We start from the raw sequence: 24,148 nt of genomic DNA, 5'->3' as shown, positions 1-24,148 counted from the left end.
GGCAGAATACTTACTTTTTTAACACACTTCTGTTTTCCTGAACCATGAATTTGGTCTGACTGTCATTATCTCAATAAACACAGTGAATAATTACACATCCAATGCAAGTACCCAGATATTTCTACAGTATCTCAAACACAAGTAGAGCAGTCACAGGGGAAAGCTGGGGGAAATGATTTTCCATTAACATTGACTTATTTAACATTCCTCCAACTCTGAAATATAAACATACTATAGATAACTCATGTAATCTACATACTGTAGATAACCCATGTTTGCTCAGTCAAGTACATACCGACATGTCACTTTAAAATCCTAGAAAATATTTTGAGGTGTGCAGCTCTTGATTTAGCTTAGAGTTTGCACTTTTGGGACTATTCTATATGTGCATTGTTGTATTGCTACTCTATTGTACCGGGAAAACTAAATGACAAAGTATTTGATGTGTATCAGACCCAGGTCTGGTGAGGTGGTTGAGAAGTGGTTTAGTCCTTGTGAGGTACGATAGGTTCTTCCAGTAAATGGAACTTAAGGTTGGAATGGGATTGTTGGGACGTGGGTGAAATAAAGTCTCTGATGTCTGAAACCCCCAATTATAGCCTATTTAGGGAAATTCTAGGCTGAAATTCAAACGGGTGGTAAAAGATCTCTATTGGATCCCTCATTGTCACAACAGTCTCTCTTTCTGTCTCTCTTGTCCATGTGTTAGTGTTGTAAAAACACCAGAATGCATTAGGTCATGATCCCCCATTTGGTTGACTGCTGCTGAAATAGGACACTTTATTTGGACAGCCGTGTAGTACAATTAGGCCATCCCCACACACTACACTGCTGTTGTTGAGGGGTGGGGTAGAGAAGTGTCAATGCCCATAACATCTTCATAGCCCACGGTATCTTTACAGCACTGTCCATTCTTAGAGGTCAGAAAACAAGACATCTTTGGTAAGATACCTTTTAGTTTTTTTCTATTCATATTGCAATGTTTTTGTGAATTATATGAGACAAGACAGAAAATCATTAGTATATTTAATATTTAAAAAAAATGTATTTGATATCCTATGCTCAATTAATTTTACTTATGAATTACCATGTTTTTCTACAAAATTTGAAGAACATCTGTAGGTGGACATTTGTGTCCATGATGATTTAACAACCTGTTATGCTTACACAATTGCTTTTTCAGATTTGACCAATTCTACTTAGTCTCATCAACAAGTTATATCTCATGGTAAGTGTTTTTGTTTGCTTACTGTTGTGTTAGTTCAAAGTATTGCAAATACATCAGTAAAATGGACCACACAAGTTCAGGTTGACTTGGGATCATTGTCCAAGTCAGGGTTGGCCAGGGTTCTTCAGTAGCTACCTAATGTACCAATGGCCACTTTTGGCCAGCGTTCTTCATTAGCTACATAATTGGCCAGGTTTCTCCAGTAGCTACATAATGTATCGATCAGTGGAGGCTGCTGAGGGGAGGACGGCTCATAATAATAACTGGAACGGAGCAAATAGAATGGCATCAAACCATGTGTTTAATGTATTTGATACCATTACCACAAGCCCGTCCTCCACAATTAAGGAACACCAACCTCTTGTGGTAACGATGGCTACTTTTGGCCAGGGTTCTCCAGTAGCTAGATAATGTACTGATGGCCACTTTTGGCCAGGGTTCCTCAGTAGCTACATGTAGGCCACTTTTGGACAGGGTTCTTCAGTAGCTAGCTACGTAATGTACTGGCCAGGGATCTTCAGTAGCTAGCTACATAATGTACTGGCCAGGGTTCTTCAGTAGCTTGCTACATAATGTACTGGCCAGGGTTCTCCAGTAGCTAGCTACATAATGTACTGGCCAGGGTTCTTCAGTAGCTACATGTAGGCCACTTTTGGACAGGGTTCTTCAGTAGCTAGCTACGTAATGTACTGGCCAGGGATCTCCAGTAGCTAGCTACATAATGTACTGGCCAGGGTTCTTCAGTAGCTACATGAAGGCCACTTTTGGACAGGGTTCTTCAGTAGCTAGCTACGTAATGTACTGGCCAGGGTTCTTCAGTAGCTAGTGACAGTACTGGCAAGGGGTCTTCAGTAGCTCTTCAGTAGCTAGCTACATAATGTACTGGCAAGGGGTCTTCAGTAGCTCTTCAGTAGCTAGCTACATAATGTACTGGCCAGGGTTCTTCATTAAAAGTGCAATATGACAGCAAACAGCTTCCCTGCTGTGGCATCAAGTATTAACTTGTTCATCCAGTTCACTTCTTTGATTTGATTGTAGAGGTCTTCTTCAGCTCGTTATGAATATTTCTAACTATTTGATTAGATGATTAAAAAGACAGAGGTCCACTTACATATAATAGTGGTTAATTTGCATAGTGTTGTAATACCATAAGCATGGTAACATGGATAGGGTGGGTCTAACCCCACCCACCTAGGACAGGGTTTCATTGGGGGAGACCTAACTTGAAAACCCCTAAGTAGTCAGGTAGACTATGTTAACTGATGGGGCTCTAGCTCAGAATATTAATGTCCACCCTCAGTCCAATCCCTATACATAAATGTAAAAGGACTCCAAACACTGTGTCGGAAACTTGAAATAAATCAGACAGACAGACATGGTCTCTTTTGGTTGGTGTGACTCGTAATGGGTTTCAGCCATTGAGTAAATACAGCCAAATGCAATCAATCAAGCAGTGGATTGTCCCATAGGCCTATTTGCATTGGTTGATTACTGTTTGTGCAGATTGCCTAACAAGTCAGAAGACAGTTGACACTGGTAGTAGAGTGGAGTAGCCATCACCTCTTAATCAAGGAACAGGAGGGGTCAGCTGTAAATACAAATAGCAGATGCATTGAGTTATACATGAATCACTGATTCTTTGTATTATTACTTGAATGAAGTTAAGGGAGATCTTTTTTTTAATACTTAGGACAGTAGTCAGTCAACGTGTCTCTTCTTCTGGCAATTCTACAAATGTAATTTAATTCATCCTTTCTCAAACCTTTGAGATCATTATGACCCATGTGAACTTGAGTGTAGATGCATAGATGCAGTAAAGAGGTCACTAGAATGCAGACCGTGGGGAATAGAAGAAGGATGCAGGATTGGGGCACATTCAGCAAATCTGATCTAACAAAGTGGATATTCGTCAAATCCGTCATGTTTGATGTATTATAACAGGCCCATTGTGGTTACTAAAGTCCGATTTGGATACATTTGGCTCATAACATTTAGAAGTAGTCCCTTTTCAGGTTTAGAAGAAGTGACTTCTAAATGCTAACTCCCATTCATATAAGATGGTAGCATAGCTAGCATAGAGAAATCGGTGGTGGTAGTAAAAGTCGTTTTTAACTGTAATGCAGTTGGTTGGTGATGAGGAAATTAACATGTATTGGTTGACATCCATACGAGCATTACACTCCAATTTTTACCTCAACATAGTGTGAAATACACAAATAAACAATAGCCTAAATCTAGGCTAATGTTGCTGGGAGGCAATGAGGATATTCGGGATCTTTCCCCCAGGGAATCTTTCCCTCACGTGTTTCCATGGCATTTCCATTGTTTTGGTCGAGTTCCATTGACCTCTTTACCGCATCTATGGGACATTGTCTCAGATCATAATCAAATGAAGATTGTCTTCCCATTAGCTTTCATTTCTTCAAAATAATATGAATCCATCATCCTCCTCAAATTTGAAGTCACCAACTGCCACTAAAGTAGTCTTCACCCCCCTCTATCTATTCACCCACGGACTTGTAAATCCAGTTGCTCCCTTATATCAACATCTTTAATGATTAAACATAGTAGAAGAATTGAACACCTTGTGCTAATAGCCTTTCATTTGACCTGTAATGCTACAGCAAAGGACAATTGTTAACATTTGCTAACCAGCAGCATTCTCAAAATGTTTTCTTTAACTAGGCAAGTCTGTTAAGAACAAATTATTATTTATAATGATGGCCTACTCCGGCCAAACCCTAACCCGGACGATGCTGGGCCAATTGTACACCACCCTTTGGGACTCCCAATCACGACAGGTTGAGATGCAGCCTGGAATCGAACTAGGGTCTATGTAGCAGAATTGAACGTTCAGTTGATTCAAATGGTGTGTTTTTTCGATCAGCACATACCAGTATACTCTTGGTACTTAGACAAAGGAATGCACAACAAAGCAAATTGTGGGGACAGAGCTTTGCTGAAGAGAGGGGAAGATAATTTTCTCAAATCTCACACCTGTGCTGACATCCGACTGAGTCAGAGGTTGAAAGAGATGTTATATTGCTTTTCTCCGCAAATTATATTTTCCTCAGAGATGAAACCAAGGAGAATTTAGAGAACTATGACTCGCCATTACACAGGCTAGTGCTATCAAAGTGAGTTTGTATGTGTTTACTTCTGCGAAGCATTGATTGCTAACATGTATGAACACAGATTACATTACAGTAGCCTAACCATCTGGGAGGGACTGATTAAAGTACAGTGTCTATGAAGAACTTCTCATCTTGAGAAGAACCTTCTGAAAAATTTTCAGTTTCACAGAAGAGGATAGCATGGAGACAGAGATGCACAACATCCCAATAGAATCGCCCTTCTGATGCCAAGATTTCACCTCTGCAACCAAACTTGCTAGCTAGATTATAATTTGATTTTGCAAAACATTTTCTGCCATGTCTGTCCCATAATGACACATTTTTAGGAATTGCAGGCAATTCTGTTCAATTCAATTCTATTCTGTTCCCACTGTCCATCATTTGTTATTAATTTCCCACAGGCTTCCTACAGAGGCAGTGTGAAAGACTTTGTCAACTGCAATGCCAAGCAGGATGCTGAGCTCTTACACAAGGCCATGAAAGGCATAGGTAAGTTAGATGCACTTAAAGTTATAAATATAAAAATACAGCATAAGCCTAAAAAGCAGACACTTTTTAAAGCCTTTTACAGTACAGTGAGAGTAAACATATTAGTATGTGGCCCCAAAGGCAATTGAACTCATAAACCTGGGGTTTCTATCTCCACGCTCCTTCCAACTGAGCCACAGATATAAAGTCTACCAGAGAAACTGCAGTGGAATATGTATTTATACTGTAAACATTTTTGTATTAAGCTGTATTTACAGAGTATTTATTCCTTAATTACACATTTTTTGCTTAGAAAAATGTAATTAGCTGTGCAAAGTGTCAGGCTCCTACTATAACGACCTGTACTTAAATATATTGTACAATACTTTATTTTCCCCATACAATTCCCCAGGCATAATGCCACTGTAATGGTATGTTTTTATGGAACTTCTTACTCTCCCTTTCAACTTTGTTTCCCTCTCAAATGACCTGGAATTCATCACAGCAGTACATATAGATATATTGTAGGATCTTAATTTGAGCCAGTTTGCTACAGCAGGTTAATAATCCTGCAGCAACAGGAAATGTGAATTATTATGTGGATTATAATTAATGGCCCTTTTTTTAGGGGTCAATACATTTTTATTTAGGGCAAATCAAGTCTGGAAATTAGACTTTAGACCATAAAAAAAAAAAATACACCACAAGTTTTAATGTTCTGCCTTGCAGGACAAATCTCAACAAAATAGTAATCAAATTAAGATCTTACATCTGTAATGACCACCATAACGACAATTTCCTCCATATGTCATTGGTTTAAACCAATTGTCCCAGTGTTGTGATTCATTCGATGGCCTTGAACCCAAAAGACACAATGTTGCACAGAGGAAGTAAACGGGAAGATGATCGTAAAATGGAGGCATATCAGTGAATTATAGCTTGACTTATAGTTGGAGCTCAAAATCAATCTGAACTCTGATCTTTTAACCAGATAACATTATAAGCGGTGACTTGCTTTATGGCATAATTAAGTCTGGATAACAAATCTATTTCAACGTTGCCCAGGAAATGCCGTGAATTGTCTCAGCCCTGATATTATTTTGCTGTATCCCAGAGGTATTGATGCCTTTTAAAAGTATTGGTATTGATTGTTTGTGTGTTGGTCCATTTGTCTCATCATTTCCCTGGTGAGAATAGGTCTATATGTTGATCTAGTGCTTATTAAAGGGACGGTTCATCCTCCAGATGAAATTACATGGTGCTAATCTAATTGAGGCCTGTGGATTTCCTTGAATACATATAGCGTGGTCCAGGCCAACATAGTTTGTCCATGTTTGTTGTTGCCTTTCAAACCACAATGACCAAACTATCTTTATGGAATATAGACTCAGCTCAACATAGGGCATGGAAATCACTGATAAATGTAGATTTTGGGGTGAATCATCCCTTTATTGTTGTAAACACAAACTGAATTTCTTTACTTGGTTCACTACACCATTATAAATAAACAATGTGGTAACTAACTAGTTATTCCAAACTGGTAGGGGTGGCTTTGTTTTAACGAGTTCTGCAATTCATGATCAAGACATGTTCTCAAGTCACTGATTTAAGATTAATTACTGTAAGTTTGTCATCATGTTTGACAGGCACTTATGAGGACACCATTCTCATGCTCTTGGCATCGCGCAGCAACAATCAACGGCAGGAAATTAAGGTGGAGTACAAGAAGGCCCACGGAAAGGTGAGACAGGAAGCTTACAGGTCTGATTGAAGCCTACAGGTCATGTCACCAACCCCATCACTCATCAGCCAAAACAAGGGTCACCTAAGGGAAAACAGTATGCCATTTTTTCTACTGTTACTGAATAAGAGTAGAGCATATGCACGCCCAATTGCCTTGTGCAGGGTATCCAAGTATGAATTTGAATAAGAAGAATCCATCCACATACTGCCAAAATGCTTTACTGTTATTCTCAGATATGGGGTTTATTTGTAGGGGCAGATTGGCATGACGGTATTGCCATTGCGCAGATGTCATGTAGCAAGCAGCACTGGGACTGGGAGAGGTTTGTGACTTATCCGTAATGAACAGCATCTGTCCAATACCTACAGTATAGGCCCTCATGAGAGTTCTGAAATATTATCCACCCACACATGCCATAAGTTGCTTTACCTGCAACCCACCTACTTACCCAAGCACAATCTCTCCATCCACACATATCCCTCCTCCCCCTCTTTCTCCTTGTCAGTCTCACTTTCAAATGGTTCTTTATTCATCCACCCGTCTCTCTCGCACTCTCTTTCTCTGGCCTCTGCCTGTTCAGATCGGCACTTCAAAAATACCCAAATCTATGATAAATGGCCGATAAAAATCTATTCCGATGTACACTTCTGTGAGTAATGTGTTGAATTGTCTGGTGGCTTAGCATAAGAGAAAAGCCAACAATAAATGTAGTTATCAGGGTGTCTGATAACTCTCGCTCTCTCTCCAGTATACTGTATGTATTAGGAATGACTCAACTCATGTTTTTTATTGTCAATACTAATAAATTGAACTCTCGCTCATAAACCAAGGGTTTTACACTTCTATGTGCACGCTGTCAAAACACCCGTTAATCATTCAAATGCATTGATTGAGGTAAGGATTTCTGCTCTGTTATTCTTTGTGTTTTCATTTTACTTTAAACAAACACTTCTTCCATTGTCAAAGTTATCAGAATATTAATCATACAAAATGTTAATAATTTTAATAAATTGATTGAGGTAAGGAATTCAGCTTAAATATTTTTAGGTTTGTTTTTTTAAAGGTCCAAATCAAAAACTTATTCAATTTTTCAAAGTTAAAGAATTATAGACTATTATATCCTCAGGATCTTGTGAAGAATTCAAATGTATTAATTGAGTAAGAGATTTTGGCTCTATTTGTCTAAAGCAAGCACTTCTTCCATTGTCTAAGTCTTTATTTTTCCACAGGATCTTGTGAGTGCTTTAAAGTCGGAGCTGGGAGGCTTGTTTGAGACGCTCGTTGTGGCGTTGATGACCCCTCCCATTTCCTATGACGCCTCTCAACTCCATAAAGCGCTCAAGGTAAAGTACAGCAATGTATAGTCTATGTTTGGTTATGGCTCCAATAATAAGCCATGTATTGTGCAGCCAAACGTGAGTCTACATAGAATGAAGGTAAAGTACAGTTTAAGGTATGTAGAATTAGGAATTGTATGGTATTTTTACCATCAGGTACAGTATGTGCAGGATATTGGTCATGTGTCTAGATTATTTCAGGTGAACATTAACATGCTCCATCAGTTAATGGTCTTAAACCTAGCTGTCCTGAAATATGTTCCTCTTTCCCTGTAGAAAGCCAGTACATTATAGGCTACACTAATGAAGTGTAATATGTGTGGCCATGTTTTTCATCTTCCATGTAGCCCTGTTAGGTTTGTCAAAGACTGATTGAGTACTATGGTACTGCTAGGCTTTGGCAGGGTCAGGGGTTAAAGGAAAACTCCACCCCCAAAAAATATTTTGGTATTTCTTTCATTAGACCATTGTTGATATAGTCCCAAAATGTTTTACATATCAGTGGTCAAGTTTTCAAGATATATAACATTCAAAATACAGAAATAAAGCTGATATGATGCATTTTACATAAAAAAGTTATATCTGTATATCTTGACAACTTGCTGACATGCAAAACATTTTGGGACTATATCAACAATGCACTAAGGAAACACTTCAGAGGCATTTAAACACACACACCCTAATGCAGCTACTCGAGAGGCAATTAAACACACACACTTACTTGTTCCATCAATATTGTCCAAGTTGGTTTGTGTGACATTGGCTTTACACATGTCAGGTCTGTATATTACATGAATATTTATATCCATATGTTGCACACATATAATTGCCCATAAAACAAGCCCTAGAGGTACACTCTGGGGCTTGTTATTATGGGCAATATGTGACATGGCGAGGTTGGACCCAGGTGCAGAGAAGAATCAGCGGTTAAGGATAAACATAACACTTTACTGAGAAACGGTAACGGCCGGATCACAGTAACACTGGGAAAACAACAAACACTAAGTCTCGAAAACTCACTCAGGAGACAAACGCACATGGCACATAATTCAAGCTTCAGCAAAGGACAACAGAAAACACATCTATTTTAACAGGGAAATCATAATGAGTAAATAGGACACACCTGAGTGTTGTTAATATCTCTAGGACGGTCTCTGCCGCCCTCTGGTGATAGGTGGAACCATGACAGTACCCCCCCCTTCTAGGAGCGGCCCCAGCCGCAGAGCCAGGGCGACCACCATGTAGTTGGTTCAAGTCCCGAACAGGTACCGGATCCAGGATGTCCCGGGCAGGCAACCACGCCCGTTCCTTGGGCTGTAGCCCTCCCAGTCCACCAGGTACTGCAGGGTGCCTCGGACCCGACGAGCCTTCAACAGATGCCGGACAGTGTAGGCCGGACGACCATCGACAAGTTGAGGGGGCAGAGGGGCAGGTGTGGGGGAGAGAAGGGACTGGTCCTTACCAGCTTGAGATGGGAGACATGGAAGGATGGACAGACCCTCATGGACTTGGGAAGCTGGAGACGATAGGGTTGATACGACTCAGGATCTTGAATGGTTCTATGTAGCGTGGAGTGAGCTTCCGCGAGTCCACCTTTAAGGGAAGATCACGGGTGGACAGCCACACTCGTTGACCCGGTTGGAGGAGCCGAAGAGGCCTTTGGTGCCGGTTTGCCTGGTGTTGGTGTCGGGCAGATGAGCGGAGCAAGGAGGATTGCGCTCTGATCCAGGTGCAGCGACGTTGTCAAATGAACGCCTTGACTGATGGCACCGCCACTTCGGCCTGTTGTTCAGGAAGCTTGGGGGGGTGGGGGGGGGTGACAGTGGACGAGTTTGGCACTGTGTTGTGAGCATACTCTGCCCAGACGAGGAACTTGCTCCAGTTGCTGGCCTTGGTGGACGAAACAGTGGAGGAACTTCTCCAGCTCCTGGTTGACCCGCTCCATTTGCCCATTTGACTGTGGGTGGAACCTCGAGGAGAGATTCACCGACACCCCCAACAGGGAGCAAAAGACTTTCCAATACTGTGCAATGAACTGGGCCAGCAATCCGAGACAATGTCCTGGGGAAGTCTGTATAGTCGAAAGACGTGTAATCATGAGAGCAGCTGTCTCCTTCGGGCAACTTGGGTAGACAATGAAATGGGCTGCCTTGGAGAACCGATCACGACCACCAGGATAGTGGTCAGCCCTTGGGATGGAGGTAACCCTGTGATAAAGTCTACGGACAGGTGGGATCAGGGCCGACTGTGTATGGGCAGAGGTTGGAGAAACCCAGCAGGTCGCTGTCGTGAGGACTTGCATTGGGCACAGGTGGAACAGGCCGCAACAAAGGATCTCACATCCTCAATCGTGTTGGGCCACCAGAATTTCTGCCTCAGGAACTCTAGTGTCCGATTAACCCCTGGATGCCCAGTTAATTTAGAGGAGTGTCATCATTGTAGCGCTTGATAACGGGCTGATCGCGGAACATAAAGTCTCAGGATCAGGAGGAACGAGGATGGGTCTGGAGGTGAAACGTTCCTTGAGCTCCATGAATGCCCTGTCAGCCTCAGGGGTCCAGCCAAAACAGGTCTGGGACATGTGGGTTAGGGCCGGGAGAGGAGCTGCAAAATGACCGCCCAGTTATAGCTGATTTTAAATCCATAATAATACATATATTATCACCTAATGTTGTGTAAGATGTTTTAATCAACTAAAGTTCTTGTGAACATTACAATTGCTATTTATGGTCCGTAGGCCTCATTGACCTGAGCTCATACAACTAGTTTTTGGGTAAAAAAATAAGAAGCATGATGTATGGATTATATTGACTCAAAAAACAAAAACTCAGATGAAACATATTGTGCTATTTATCACAAACTACTTTGCGTCAAAGCTGAACAAGGACTCTCTCCTCCTTACCAGTGTCATGATCAAATATATGATCAAGAGCCTCACATACAGTATATCGTTTGGTCATTGTGCTGCCACAGAATGAATTGTGAGCAAGGCCTTAAAAAGGTTTTATATACTAGAGATGCGAGAAAAGATCTATATATTATTGAAACAATGTTGCGATTGTCTGTGAGAATGCCAACAGGTGTGGTTCCCGTGGGGGAAAGATTCTATTGGGGAAAGGTTCCCATGGGGGTTTCCATGGATGCCAAGAAGGGGAGTGAGGTGTGTGTGTGTGCTCAAACACACATTCATGTGGGGTCTGGGAGAGGAAGTGTGTCCATCTGATGAATGGGCATGTGCCTGAAGACAATTTTAGACACAAATTGTAGTCTCACCCATTCATTTCTAATTACATTTTTGACCGGGAACACCACAGGTGTACAAAAGTTAAAGAAAACACCCAAAATGTAATGAAAATCATCTAAATGTATGTTGCATGTTCAGATGCCCTGTGTGGACAAAGTCATGGAACCTTATGACAATCAGATCAAATTAACTACATTTTTCAGAGAGAAAACTTCGACCGGAACACAGCAGGAGGGTTAACTATTGAATCAACACTAGAAATGTTACATTTAACAATCAACACTAGTTAACACTGGCCAATTTGCTGTGTGCTATGAAAAGGACACATCTGCAGGCTTCCATACATTTCAAGAACCTTTTAGAATTCTTAAGAACCGTAGATGCCACATCAAGAACCCCACAAGAACTCAAAGGTTCTTTATCGGGCAAGAGTTCTCCAAGGAACCTTAAGAGCTGAGGGAGAACCATTTAAGAACCTTTATTTGTTTCAGTCTAGGGCAAAAGCATGTATGTGTATGTTAGTGGCTTTCTCACAGCTACATAAGGGCTGTTTTTGTAAGGTCACTATCCTTCTTTGTTCATTCTGGTTACACTGTCCTGCATCAGCTCAGTGTTTCTCACATTAGTGGTGGCTCTGATGGCTCAGTTGATAGGAGCACGGCCCTTGCTACACCAGAAACGTGGATTTGGATCCTGCATGGAGAGTGTGTAGGTGATATGGAATTCACAAAATCTCTCCACTGGTGCTGGGCCAGAAAAGACTGATAGTTTTAAAAACCCACACACTCCTATACATTCACTACCACTCAAAAGTTTGAGGTCACTTAGAAATGTCCTTGTTTTGAAAAGAAAATCACATTTTTTGTCCATTAAAATAACATCAAATTGATCAGAACTACAGTGTAGACATTCTTAAGGTTGTAAATGACTATTATAGCTGGAAACGGCTGATTTTTAATGGAATATTTACATAAGCATATAGAGGCCCATTATCAGCAAACATCACCCCTGTGTTCCAATGGCATGTTGTGTTAGCTAATCAAAGTTTATGATTTTAAAAGGCTAATTGATCATTAGAAAACCCTTTTTGCAATTGTATTAGCACAGCTGAAAACTGTTGTGCTGATTAATGAAGAAATAAAACTGGCCTTCTTTTGACTAGTTGAGTATCTGAAGCATAAACATTTGTGGGTTCGATTACAGGCTCAAAATGGTCAGAAACAAATAACTTTCTTCTGAAACTCGTCAGATTATTCTTGTTCTCCAGATACACAACTAGTCTAAAGAATGTCAGTTTTACAGCTTCTTTAATCAGTACAATGGTTTTCAGCTTTTTAAAATGAGAAACTTGGATTAGCTAACACAACGTGCCATTAGAACACAGGAGTGATGGTTGCTGGTATTGGCCCCATGTATCCTGCGTGTAGATATTCCATTTTTAAAAATGGTCAGTTTCCAGCTACAATAGTCATTTACAACATTTTCAACATCTACACTGTATTTCTGATCAATTTGATGTTCTTTTATTAATGGACAGAATGTTTAAGTGACCCCAAACTTTTGAAAGGTAGTGTATATAGGGTGAATAGTGCACTAATTGAGAAGGTGAAGCAGCATATATCATGCATACATCATGTACAGGCTTGTCTTTTTGAATCATTCAGACTGTTTCATGTCCACGTATACTCACTGGTTGTTACAGAATGGCCAGCCAGGTATTGAGTGGGCTTGTCTGAGGGTCTCTGATTGTTGTTCCCTAGGGGGTGGGGACGGATGACGACGTGCTGATTGAGATCCTGGCGTCTAGGACCTGCGCTCAGATTAAAGACATTGTCAAAGTCTACAAGAAAGGTAAGAGGTTAAATGTGTCATGACACATTCATAACATATCCCACTGGGCAAAAACTGGTTGAATCAACATTGTTTCCATATCATTTCAACAGAAAAATCTACGTGGTGGGTTTTAAAAGTCAAGGTAATTTCGTATTTTTAACCTCGGTGATATTTTCTGTTGATTTCACGTTGAATTTAAATCAAAACTAATCGTTCAACTGAAGTATGTGCCCAGTGGGATTCATTCAACCTCTACAAGAAAGAGCTTAGTTTCCTCATATAAGAGCACACGGCGAGACCCAGATACTGACATGGGAGGCAGATGGTTTGACTCTTTGATATTTATTACATTCAAAAGGAGTAGGCAAGAGAATGGTCGTGGACAGGCAAAAGGTCAAAACCAGTTCAGAGTCCAGGAGGTACAGTGTGGCAGGCGGGGTCAAGGTCAGGGCAGGCAGAATGGTCATGCGGGAGGGTACAGAGTCCAGAAAACAGGCAATGGTCAAAACCGTGAGGACTAGCAAAAGAGAATAGAAAAGGCAGGAGCACGGGAAAACACGCTGGTTGACTTGGAACATACAAGACGAACTGGCACAGAGAGACAGGAAACACAGGGATAAATACACCAGGATTAACAAGCGACACCTGAAGTGGATGGAGACAATAACAAGGACAGGTGAAACTGATCCGGGTGTGACAGTACCCCCCCCACCCCCACCACTGCTTTCACCTTTCCAGGATCCATCTGGACATTAACCTCAGTGATGACATATCCCAGAATGGGGATTGTAGAGTGGTGGAAGCGGTGGAACACTTCTCGGCTTTCTGGAACAATTGGTTCTCCAGGAGGTGCTGAAGGATCTGCCTGACATGAAGAACATGTTCTTGGGCCGACCAGGAAAAAAACAGGATGTCGTCAAGGTAGACGAACACAAAACGGTTGAGCATGTCCCGGATCACATCATTTACCAAAGCCTGGAAGACTGTGGGGGCATTGGTGAGACCAAACAGCATGATCTGGTACTCATAATGTTCGCTGGCTGTGTTGAAGACTGTTTTCCACTCATCCCCTTCGCGTATCCGAACCAGGTGGTTGGCATTCCGAAGGTCCAGCTTGGAAAAAATGGTGGCCCCGTGGAGAGGTTGAAAAGAAGAGGAGAGGAGTGGTAGGGGGTACCAATTTCTAACCGTAATGTCATTCAGTCCCCGGTAGTCAATGGACCAAGAAGACCCTGCGCCGGCAGGAGATGCAGACGGACGGCCCCAGTAGCCAGAGACTCCTCTATGTACTCCTCCATAGCCTTGGTCTCTGGCCCAGATAGAGAACATAGCCGACCCTAAGGTGGGTTGTGGTGTGGTGTGGTGCCTGGGAGATCAATGGCACAATCATAAGGACGGGGCGGGGGAAGGGAATAGCACGTGCCTTACTGAACATTTCAAGGAGGTCATGGTATTCAGTAGGAATGGCAGAAACATCCAAAGCCTTGCTAACGTCCTGAGGAAGACATCTCGGGCAAGGCTGTGCAGTTGAAGACAGTGGGAATGGCAAAATGGACTCCAACCCAGGATGGAGCTTGTGGTCCAGTCAATAACAGGGTTGTGTTTTTGGAGCCATGAAAATCCCAAGACAACCAGAACATGGGGAGATGCAATGAGGAGGAACTGTGTTGTCTCACTGTGGTTACCTGAAACACGTATATGAACGGGCACAGTACTATGGGTGACTCTATCTATTGAGCAGCCGTCCAGTACCCTAGCATCCATGGGAACCGTGAGAGGCTGAGTGGGAATACCAAGCTCAGAAACAATAGTAGCATCCATAAAACTTTCATCATCCCCAGAGTCAATGAGCACTCGGAAAGACTTAGATTGGTCTCCCCACAGCAAAAGCACAAAAAAAGGTGTGTGGGTGATGGGAATTAAGCAACTCCCAGTCTGGCTCACCAGAGTACTTGTACCCACTAGAGACAAGGGTTTCCTAACAGGGCAGGTAGCTATATAATGTCCTACCCCTCCACAGTACAGACAACAGTTTGAACTCAGCCTCCGTGAGCTTTCCCCAACCGATAACCTAGCTCTTCCCAATTGTATAGGCTCAGGAGTATCCAACTCACCTGTCGTTGATGATTCACGATGGAGCACGGGTTGTTTCGGATCCGCTTGGAAAAACTGCCTTCGGGAACTTACGGATTCTTTTGAAGGTGAGCGAGCCAGAACGGATGAACGAGTGTGCCCGAGACCAGACCTCCTCTCACTCCTGCATTCCCTTTTTTTCACAGTCCATCAAATAAAATTCCACATTCCACATGTTACATCCAATCTCCATAACCTGGATACCCTCCTGCTTCTACTTTCAAATGCTGGATCGGTGCCTTGCCTAGAGCTAAAGCGGTGACAGGTAGACTCTCAAAATGCAGATTGGCTCAGTGAATAGCAAGATTACGCAGATGGAGATGGCAGCTTTGCTTCTATTCCTTAGGAAACTGTGCAGTATTTTGTTTTTTATGTATTATTTCATATATTGTTATCCCAGAAAACCTTAAGTGTTATTACATACAGCCGGGAAGAACTATTGGATATCAGAGAGACCTCAACTTACCAGCACAAACAGCACTATGACCAGGAATACGACTTTCCCAAAGCGGATCCTTTGTCTACACCTCCCAGGGCATTTGAACTGATTCCAGGGGCGGGGGTGTATGTTTCATGATTAACAACTCAAAGTGAAATTGTAACAACATACAATAACTCAAATCCTTTTGTTCACCTGACCTAGAATTCCGTACAATCAAATGAAAACCGTATTATCTTCCAAGAGAACTCTCTTCAAATATCGTCACAGCCTTGTATATTCCTCCACAAGCGGATACCAAGACAGCCATCAAGGAACTTCACTGGACTTTATTCAAATTGGAAACCATATATCCCGAGGCTGCATTTATTGTAGCTGGGGATTTTAACAAAGCTAATTTGAGAACACGGCTACCTAAATTCTATCAAGCATACCGTTTGTAGTACACGAGCGAGTAATACGCTCAACCATTTCTACTCTAACGTCCGCAATGGATACAAGGCCCTCCCTCGCCCTCCTTTTGGAAAATCTGACCGTGACTCCATCTTGTTGCTCCCCTTCTATAGGCAGAAACTAAAACAGGAAGTGCCCGTGCTTAGGTCTATCCAACACTGGTCTCACCAATCGGATTCCACGCTTCACGATTGCTTCGATCACGTGGACTGGGATATGTTCCGGGTAGCCTCAGACAATAACAATTGACGTATACGCTGACTCGGTGAGCGAGTTTATAAGGAAGAGTATAGGATATGTTGTACCCACTGTGACAATTAAAACTTTCCCTAACCAGGAAACCGTGGATTGATGCCAGCATGCGCGCAAAACTGAATGCACATACCACCGCATTTAATCATGGCAAGGCGACTGGAAACATGGCCGAATACAAACAGTGTAGTTATTCTCTCCGTAAGGCAAACAAGCAAAGCGTCAGTATAGAGTCAAAGTGGAGTCGCAATACAAAGGCTCAAACATGAGACGTATGTGGCAGGGTCTACAAACAATCCCGGATTACAAAAAGAAAACCAGCCCCGTCGCGGACATTGACGTCTTGCTTCCAGACAAATTAAACAAGTTCTTTGCGCTCTTTGAGGACAATACAGTGCCACTGACGCGGCCTGCTACCAAAGACTGTGGGCTCTCCTTCTCCATGGCCGACGTGAGTAAAACATTTAAACGTGTTAACGCTCGCAAGGCTGCCTGCCCATGCGGCATCCCTAGCCACGTCCCCAGAACATGCGCAGACCAGCTGGCTGGTGTGATTATGGACATATTTAATCAATCCCTATCCCAGACTGCTGTCCCCACATGCTTCAAGACGATTCAACCATTGTTCCTGTTCCCAAGAAAGCTAAGGTAACTGAACTAAATGACTATCGTCCTGTAGCACTCACTGTCATCATGAAGTGCTTTGAGAGACGAGTCAATGATCATATCACATTCACCCTACCTGTCACCCTAAACCCACTTCAATTTGCTTACCGCCGATGCAATCGCCATCACACTGCACACTGCCCTATCCCATCAGCTCAACATTCAACACCATAGTACCCTCCAAACTCATCATTAAGCTTGAGACCTTGGAACCCGACCCGGCCCTGTGCAACTGGGTCCTGGACTTCCTGACTGGCCGCCCCCAAGTGGTGAAGGTAGGATTCAACACTGGGGCCCCACAAGGGTGCGTTCTCAGCCCCCTCCTGTACTCCCTGTTCACCCACAACTGCGTGGCCATGCACGCATCCAATTCAATCATTAAGTTTGCAGACTACACTACAGTGGTAGGCTTGATTACCAACAACGATGAGACAGCCTACAGGGAGGAGGTGAGGGCCCTCGGAGTGTGGTGTCAGGAAAATAACCTCTCATTCAATGTCAGCAAAACAAAAGAGATGATTGTGGACTTCTGGAAACAGCAATGGGAGCACCCCACTATCCACATAGACAGGACAGCAGTGGAGAAGGTGAAAAGTTTTAAGTTCCTCGGTGTACAAATCACAGACAGAAATGGTCCACGCACACAGACAGTGTGGTGAAGAAGGCGCATCAGCGCCTCTTGAACCTCAGGATGCTGAAAAAATGTGGCTTGTCACTGAAAACCTTCACTAACTTTTACAGGTGCACAATTAAGAGAATCCTGTTAGGCTGTTTCCCCGCTTGGTACGGCGACTACACCACCCACAACCGCAAGACTGTCCAGAGGGTGGTGTGGTCTGCACAACACATCACCAGCGGCCTACTACCTGCCCTCCAGGACACCTACAACACCCGGTGTCACAGGAAGGCAAAAAAAGATCATCAAGGACAATAAACACCCGAGCCATTGCCTGTTCACCCCGCTTCCATTCTGAAGGGGAGGTCAGTACAGGTGCATCAAAGCTGGGACAGAGAGATTGAAAAACAGTGTCTATCTCAAGGCCATGAGATTGTTAAACAGCCACCACTAACACAGAGAGGTGACTGCCTACCTACAGACTTGATATCATTGGCCACATTAATAAATGGAACACTAGTCACTTTAATATGGCCACTTTAAGAATGTTTACATATCTCACATTACTCACCTCATATGTATATACTGTATACTGTATCCTTCACTATCTATTCTTTACTATCTATTGCATCTTAGCCGTTCTGTCACTGCTCATCCATATATTTTATACTTATATATTATTATCCCATTCCTTTACTAGATTGTGTGTATTAGGTTTTGTTGTGGAATTCATTAGATAATAGGTTTTGTTGTGGAATTGTTAGATATTACCTGTTAGACACTGTCGGATCTAGAAGCATAAGCATTTCGCTACACTCGCAATGGCATCTGCTAACCATGTGTATGTGACCAATAAAATGTGATTTTGATTTGAATGCAACATGGCCACCGGATCCACATATTGTGGAACCTTGCTTTGAATCTGAATGTCTGTTTGTTGCACTCATTCGTATTCTAGATGTTTCTCTCGCTGGGCTATGGGAGCAGTCTGATACCTTGCTTCAAACCAATAGTATTGAAGGATGAAGGAAAGTTATATGGCCTTGGTCTAGGATAGACAGGATTACCATGCATTGTTGACCACCAATGTAACCCAATGGTAGTTCTGTGCTCACCCCTGACTAGTTTCATACATTTGTTCACTCTGAACTATGCCTCTTAATTTAGAGCTGTACAATCAAACATTCTTCCCGCAGGGCATCCCATCAAAATGTGTTCACCTCACTGCAGATCAACCCTTAGAACTTCAAATAAACACTATATCAACTGCATCAAGTACCCAGTCTATTTTCAAGAGTACGTTCCTAGTCCTGCATCTTCAGCCAATAGACACAGCAACGGTCTAGCACAACAGCTTGGTCCCAGATCTGTTTGTGCTGCCTCCTATGGTCATCGTCACGCCATTGTCACAGCACAAACAGATTTGAACCAGGCTAATGGCACAATAGGCCAAGGATTAGAGCCACCCTGGCCATCTGAGATGGACACCGGAGAAGGCGGATCCATCCGTTACCCTGCTAATCAAATCTCCCTGGCGGAGACCTTCAGCTAAACAGAGCACGTCCAACCTGGGTCGATTGCTGCCATTAGCAACCATTGTCAGATATAAGTGTAAACAATTTTCTGCCTTTCCCTTCTCCCTCTTCTCGTCTTTCTCAGAGTGCGGTGGGAAGCTGGAGAAAGATATCACCGGTGACACCTCGGGCAACTTCCAAAAGCTTCTAATAATGCTTCTGCAGGTAAACAAAGAGAGAAGGAGGGATAAGAGAGATACAGTATTCCCTTTCTGATAATGGGAGTGCTTTGGTGATGTCCTTATAAAGTCATGGGTGGTTCACGAAAGGTGAGGATGGAGTGAGAAGGAATGAGGAGGGAAGGGTACGTACAGTAAGAATATCATTGTCCTCTGTGTCTTGGTAACTTAACCCACCAGGTTGCCAGGTTGAGAGGGACTCAGCAAAGATTAGGTCATGAAGGGTAGACATCACTCTACTCCCATGATGCACTAACCTTTTCCCCTCTGTTCTTTTGTGTAGAGGAGTAATGATGAAGGGGTGGATGACAACAGGATTGAGAAAGACGCAATGGTAACAGAACCCAATGAGTGGGTGGATGATCGCTAAGTGCTACGCTATAGGGCAAGACATAATTACATTTTGTCTTCAGTGCTCAAATGTTAACATGCTCAGGATATGGCTCCAATCCATTACCATACAGTAGGCCTAAAGGACAAAGCAAGCTTCAAGTGTATCATAGTGCTCGCTGATAAATGATCGATATTAAAAATGGATTTAGAACATTTTCTTCCTGGAATGGAAAATCCCATGGATTTAAAAGCTAAAAATTGTTTTTTTTCTTTTTTCTTTTCATACTTGGATCAACATTGTAGGCTACAGTACATTTAATGATTATACACATGCATATATAATACAGGTCCACTGAAGGGTCCCTTGCCTTTGACATCCACTTCATTGAGCATGGCCTTATCATATTCAGTGAAACCAGTGACTAAACTAAAATATTTGCATTTCTTCATAGATCATTGATCAAGCTATGTTATACTGCAACTAGTGAAGGTTGTGTTAAACAGTTGATAGTATAAGACATTCTGAACACCAAAGACAGGATTTGAGGCAAACACCTGAATACCACAATTGTAATAACATTGCTCAGTGTGCTATAATAAACTGTTATCAGTGGGGTACTTGTATTTGAGTGTGTGTTTCAGGAACTGATTGCTGCTGGCAAGGGGAAGGTTGGCACAGACGAAGAGAAATTCATCAACATCCTGGGCAATAGGAGCCATGAACACCTTCGACTAGGTGTGTGTGTGCCATGTCGTTCAATCATTAAAACAGAATTGCATTCTGCACTTTTATCATAACATCAAATAACATCAAATTCTCATATGTATCTTGTTTTTCATTGCAAGTGTTTGACGCCTACAAGAAGGTGTCTGGCAATGATATTGAGGACAGCATTGAGGGCGCGACTACTGGAAACCTGGAGAACTTAATGCTGGCAGTTGGTAAGACTCTACAATGATGACAAGTAACAACAGTAAAGTTTTTTTTAATTGAAAAAAATATACAAAACTAAAATGTAACACAATTAAAGAATTACATTTCTGTATTGCATTTTGACAAATCAAACCTAAACCACCTATCAGTCAATACATCTTGTACGTATTCCATAAATGCTTTATATTGAAACATGAATGAATCATTTGGGAATGTCATCTTTCCTTTCCATAGTGAAGTGTGCTAAGAGTGTCCCAGCCTACTTTGCAGAGTCCCTCTACAGGTCTATGAGGGTATGGTCTTTGTGTTGTCATCTCTCATCCCATGGAGGATTTACCAGAAAGTTTCAATTACCAACGCATGTCTCCAAAAAGGCTTTAAGAGGTTAGGTTTAGGTATTTGTAATTGTGATGTCTATTGTTTCTTTGTTAGCGTGCTGGCACTGATGACCAGACTCTGATGAGAATCATGGTGTCCAGGGGTGAGACAGACATGCTGGACATCAGAGCCTGCTTTAAGAAGATGTATGGGGCCTCTCTTTACACTACTATCCAGGTACAGTGGGCTAGTCTCTCCTCTATCCAGTCTGGTACAATAGGCTAGTCTCCCTTTTAACTATTCAGGCACAATGGTCTAGTCTCTCCCCTAACTGTTTGCATATAGATTAGTTTTCAGGTACAGTGGAATAGTCTTTCCTCTAACCAGGTACAAGTGCACTAGTCTCATCTTCACCACCTAACAACTAACCCTAATAATCTACTTCTATACTCAGCTACCACCTATCAAATGACACTAGAGAGTAGTGGAGGCTTCTGAGGGGACTACGCTCATAATAATTGCTGAAGTGGAGTCAATGGAGTGGGATCAACCACATTAAAGACATGGTGTCCATGTGAGCCGTCCTCCCCTCAGCAGCCTCCACTGATAGAGAGTCATTAGATAGATTTGTGTCGCAGCCAATACACTGGGAAATCACCTGAGTGACAAGTCTATTATTCCAGCTGCCTCAATATTCCAATATTCCTCAATTATTCCAGCTGCTCCCTAAATATTCTAGCAAGTGGGCCATTGTGACAAGCTGTTACTCTCCTGAGTCTCCTACTACGTTTTTAGCTCATCAGTATCTGGATAGGAAGAATAAAATACCTGGTTTCAGCCCTGTTAACATGGGAGATGACGATACCGCACTATAGGCAGAATGATGAGGGCGTACTAGAGACTGGTGTAGTGCCAAATGGATAGGACCAGTACAAACATGCAACCTCCTGTCATGTATCCTTATTTCCAACCCCGCCATCTACAGCATACATCATCCATTACTAACACTGTATTATTCATGACTCAGCATAACATGCTGTCTGACTTGGAAGTAATGAGCAGCCTTCCTCTCTGACTTGGTAGTAATGAGCAGCCTTCCTCTCTGACTTGGTAGTAATGAGCAGCCTTCCTCTCTGACTTGGTAATAATGAGCAGCCTTCCTCTCTGACTTGGTAATAATGAGCAGCCTTCCTCTCTGACTTGCGTCAGGTTGACATTGTGCGGTATGACGGTCCATTTGTACAACTGATGTAGATATTTGTTTACACCGCCATTGTGAAGACACTGCGCAATGGTTTTGTAAACCTTTTTTTTTGCAGACTAACTCTCTGTTGTATCACACAAATATCTGTCAGATGTGTTGTACATCAGCTGTACAACCTGAGTAATACAAGACCTATGTAATCCATAGGCTGATTATCTGCTTGGTAGTGCTGACAACACCTCTAATGCCAGTTTGTGGTTATTCGTTTACTTATTCCCAGGAGGACACCACTGGGGACTACGGAAAGGCCCTGCTCTATCTTTGTGGAGGAAATGACTGAGGACTTTTTGATGATGTGGTCCTGTATGATGATGCGTGATGGCGCCACAATGAGCTACACCTGATACTCTGTCCGTCAATTATACTTAATTAACGTTAGATTTGATCTTCTGTTTGACGATTGGCTTAAGTTACCACTTCATTGTACTGGCTATGTATCTTGATTGTCCACATTCAACACATACTGAACTCAACACTGTGTGCCCTCTTTTCTCCCATATTGTTCAAATATTCCTTTATTTGACTCTTATGGTCATGTGAAGCAAACTATGTTTTGTTTTGGTAAACATGTCTAATTTCAAGGAATGATGTGAGTAATATTGCTCTATCCATTTGTTTTTGTTATTTTCTTTGTTACCTAAATCAACACGCTATCTTATTCTATCTTGATCAATGCCTTTATGTGTCTGTGAGTTCGAAGTATAAAGTTGCTGTTCAATTATTCAAATGTTCATGTCTACTATTATGTGTCACTCATTAATAACATATGAAGTTGTGAATTGCAATAGGAGTGGGCTGATAAAGGTATCAGTCACCTCTAAGATGAGTAGATCTACATGACATAGTAACTCATGTCATATCTTACAGGCCAAGTTTAGTCTGTAGTTTACAGGTCATCCAATCGAATGGCCGTGGAGTCTTTAGTGACGTTGATATTCTACCACTAGATGGGAGAAACAGCCAAAACAAGCAGGGAGTTCATATCTAGTGGACTTCCCTATTGACACCACAGTAGTTGTAGCATGTACTGTTGTTAGGTTGTAACATGTAGTGTAGTTATGTTGTAACATGTACTGTAGTTAGGTTGTAACATCTACTGAAGTTAGGTTGTAACATGTACTGTAGGTAAGTTGTAACATTTAGGTCTGTTGTAAAATGTACTGTACTTATATTGTAACATGTAGTTAGGTTGTAACATTTACTGTAGTTAGTTTGTAACATGCAGTTAGGTTGTAACATGTATTGTAGTTACGTTGTTGTAACATGTACTGTAGTTAGGTTGTAACATTTACTGTAGTTAGTTTCTAACATGCAGTTAGGTTGTAAAATCTATTGTAGTTATGTTGTTGTACCATGTACTGTAGTTAGGTTGTAACATGTACTGTAGTCAGGTTGTAACATGTAGGTCTGTTGTAAAGTGTACTGTACTTATATTATAACATGTAGTTAGGTTGTAACATGTACTGAGGTTGTAACATACTATAGTTAGGTTGTAACGTGTACTGAGGTTGTAACGTATACTGTAGTTAGGTTGTAACATGAAGTTAGGTTGTAATGTATACTGTAGTTATGTTGTAACATGAAGTTAGGTTGTAATGTATACTGTAGTTAGGTTGTAACATATACTGTAGTGAGGTTGTAACATGTACTGTAGTTAGGTTGTAACATGTACAGTAGTTAGGTTGTAACATGTAGTTACATTGTAGCATGTATTGTAGTTAGGTTGAAATATGTAGTAAGCTTGTAACATGTAGTTACATTGTAGCATGTACTCTAGTTAGTAACATGTAGTTACGTTGTAGCATTACTGTAGTTAGGTTGTAACATGTAGTTATGGTTGTAACATGTACTGAGGTTGTAACATATACTGTAGTTAGGTTTTAAAATGTAGTTACATTGTAACATGTACTGTTGTTACATTGTAACATGCACTGTAGTTACGTTGTAACATGTAATTTAGTTATGTTGTAACATTTAGTTAGATTGTAACATGTACTGG

The 24,148-nt window shown here is 41.9% G+C and overlaps 1 protein-coding gene across 1 annotated transcript; it reads left to right on the top strand.

Moving 5' to 3' along the window:
* Positions 1-850: 850 nt before the first annotated feature.
* Positions 851-22,864, top strand: anxa5a (annexin A5a). Its single transcript, XM_024382486.1, has 13 exons — positions 851-942; positions 1,184-1,228; positions 4,764-4,851; positions 6,477-6,571; positions 7,804-7,917; positions 12,916-13,006; positions 19,207-19,286; positions 19,584-19,634; positions 20,276-20,369; positions 20,480-20,575; positions 20,802-20,860; positions 21,000-21,122; positions 22,370-22,864. The coding sequence occupies exons 2-13, from the start codon at positions 1,226-1,228 to the stop codon at positions 22,427-22,429; spliced, it is 954 nt and encodes a 317-aa protein (XP_024238254.1). The 5' UTR covers positions 851-942; positions 1,184-1,225; the 3' UTR covers positions 22,430-22,864.
* The last annotated feature ends 1,284 nt before the right edge of the window (positions 22,865-24,148 follow it).

Source organism: Oncorhynchus tshawytscha, linkage group LG21 (assembly GCF_018296145.1).
Source record: "Oncorhynchus tshawytscha isolate Ot180627B linkage group LG21, Otsh_v2.0, whole genome shotgun sequence".
NCBI lineage: Eukaryota > Metazoa > Chordata > Actinopteri > Salmoniformes > Salmonidae > Oncorhynchus > Oncorhynchus tshawytscha.
Note: the sequence above shows the minus strand (reverse complement) of the source record. Positions and strands in the feature narration are given on the sequence as shown.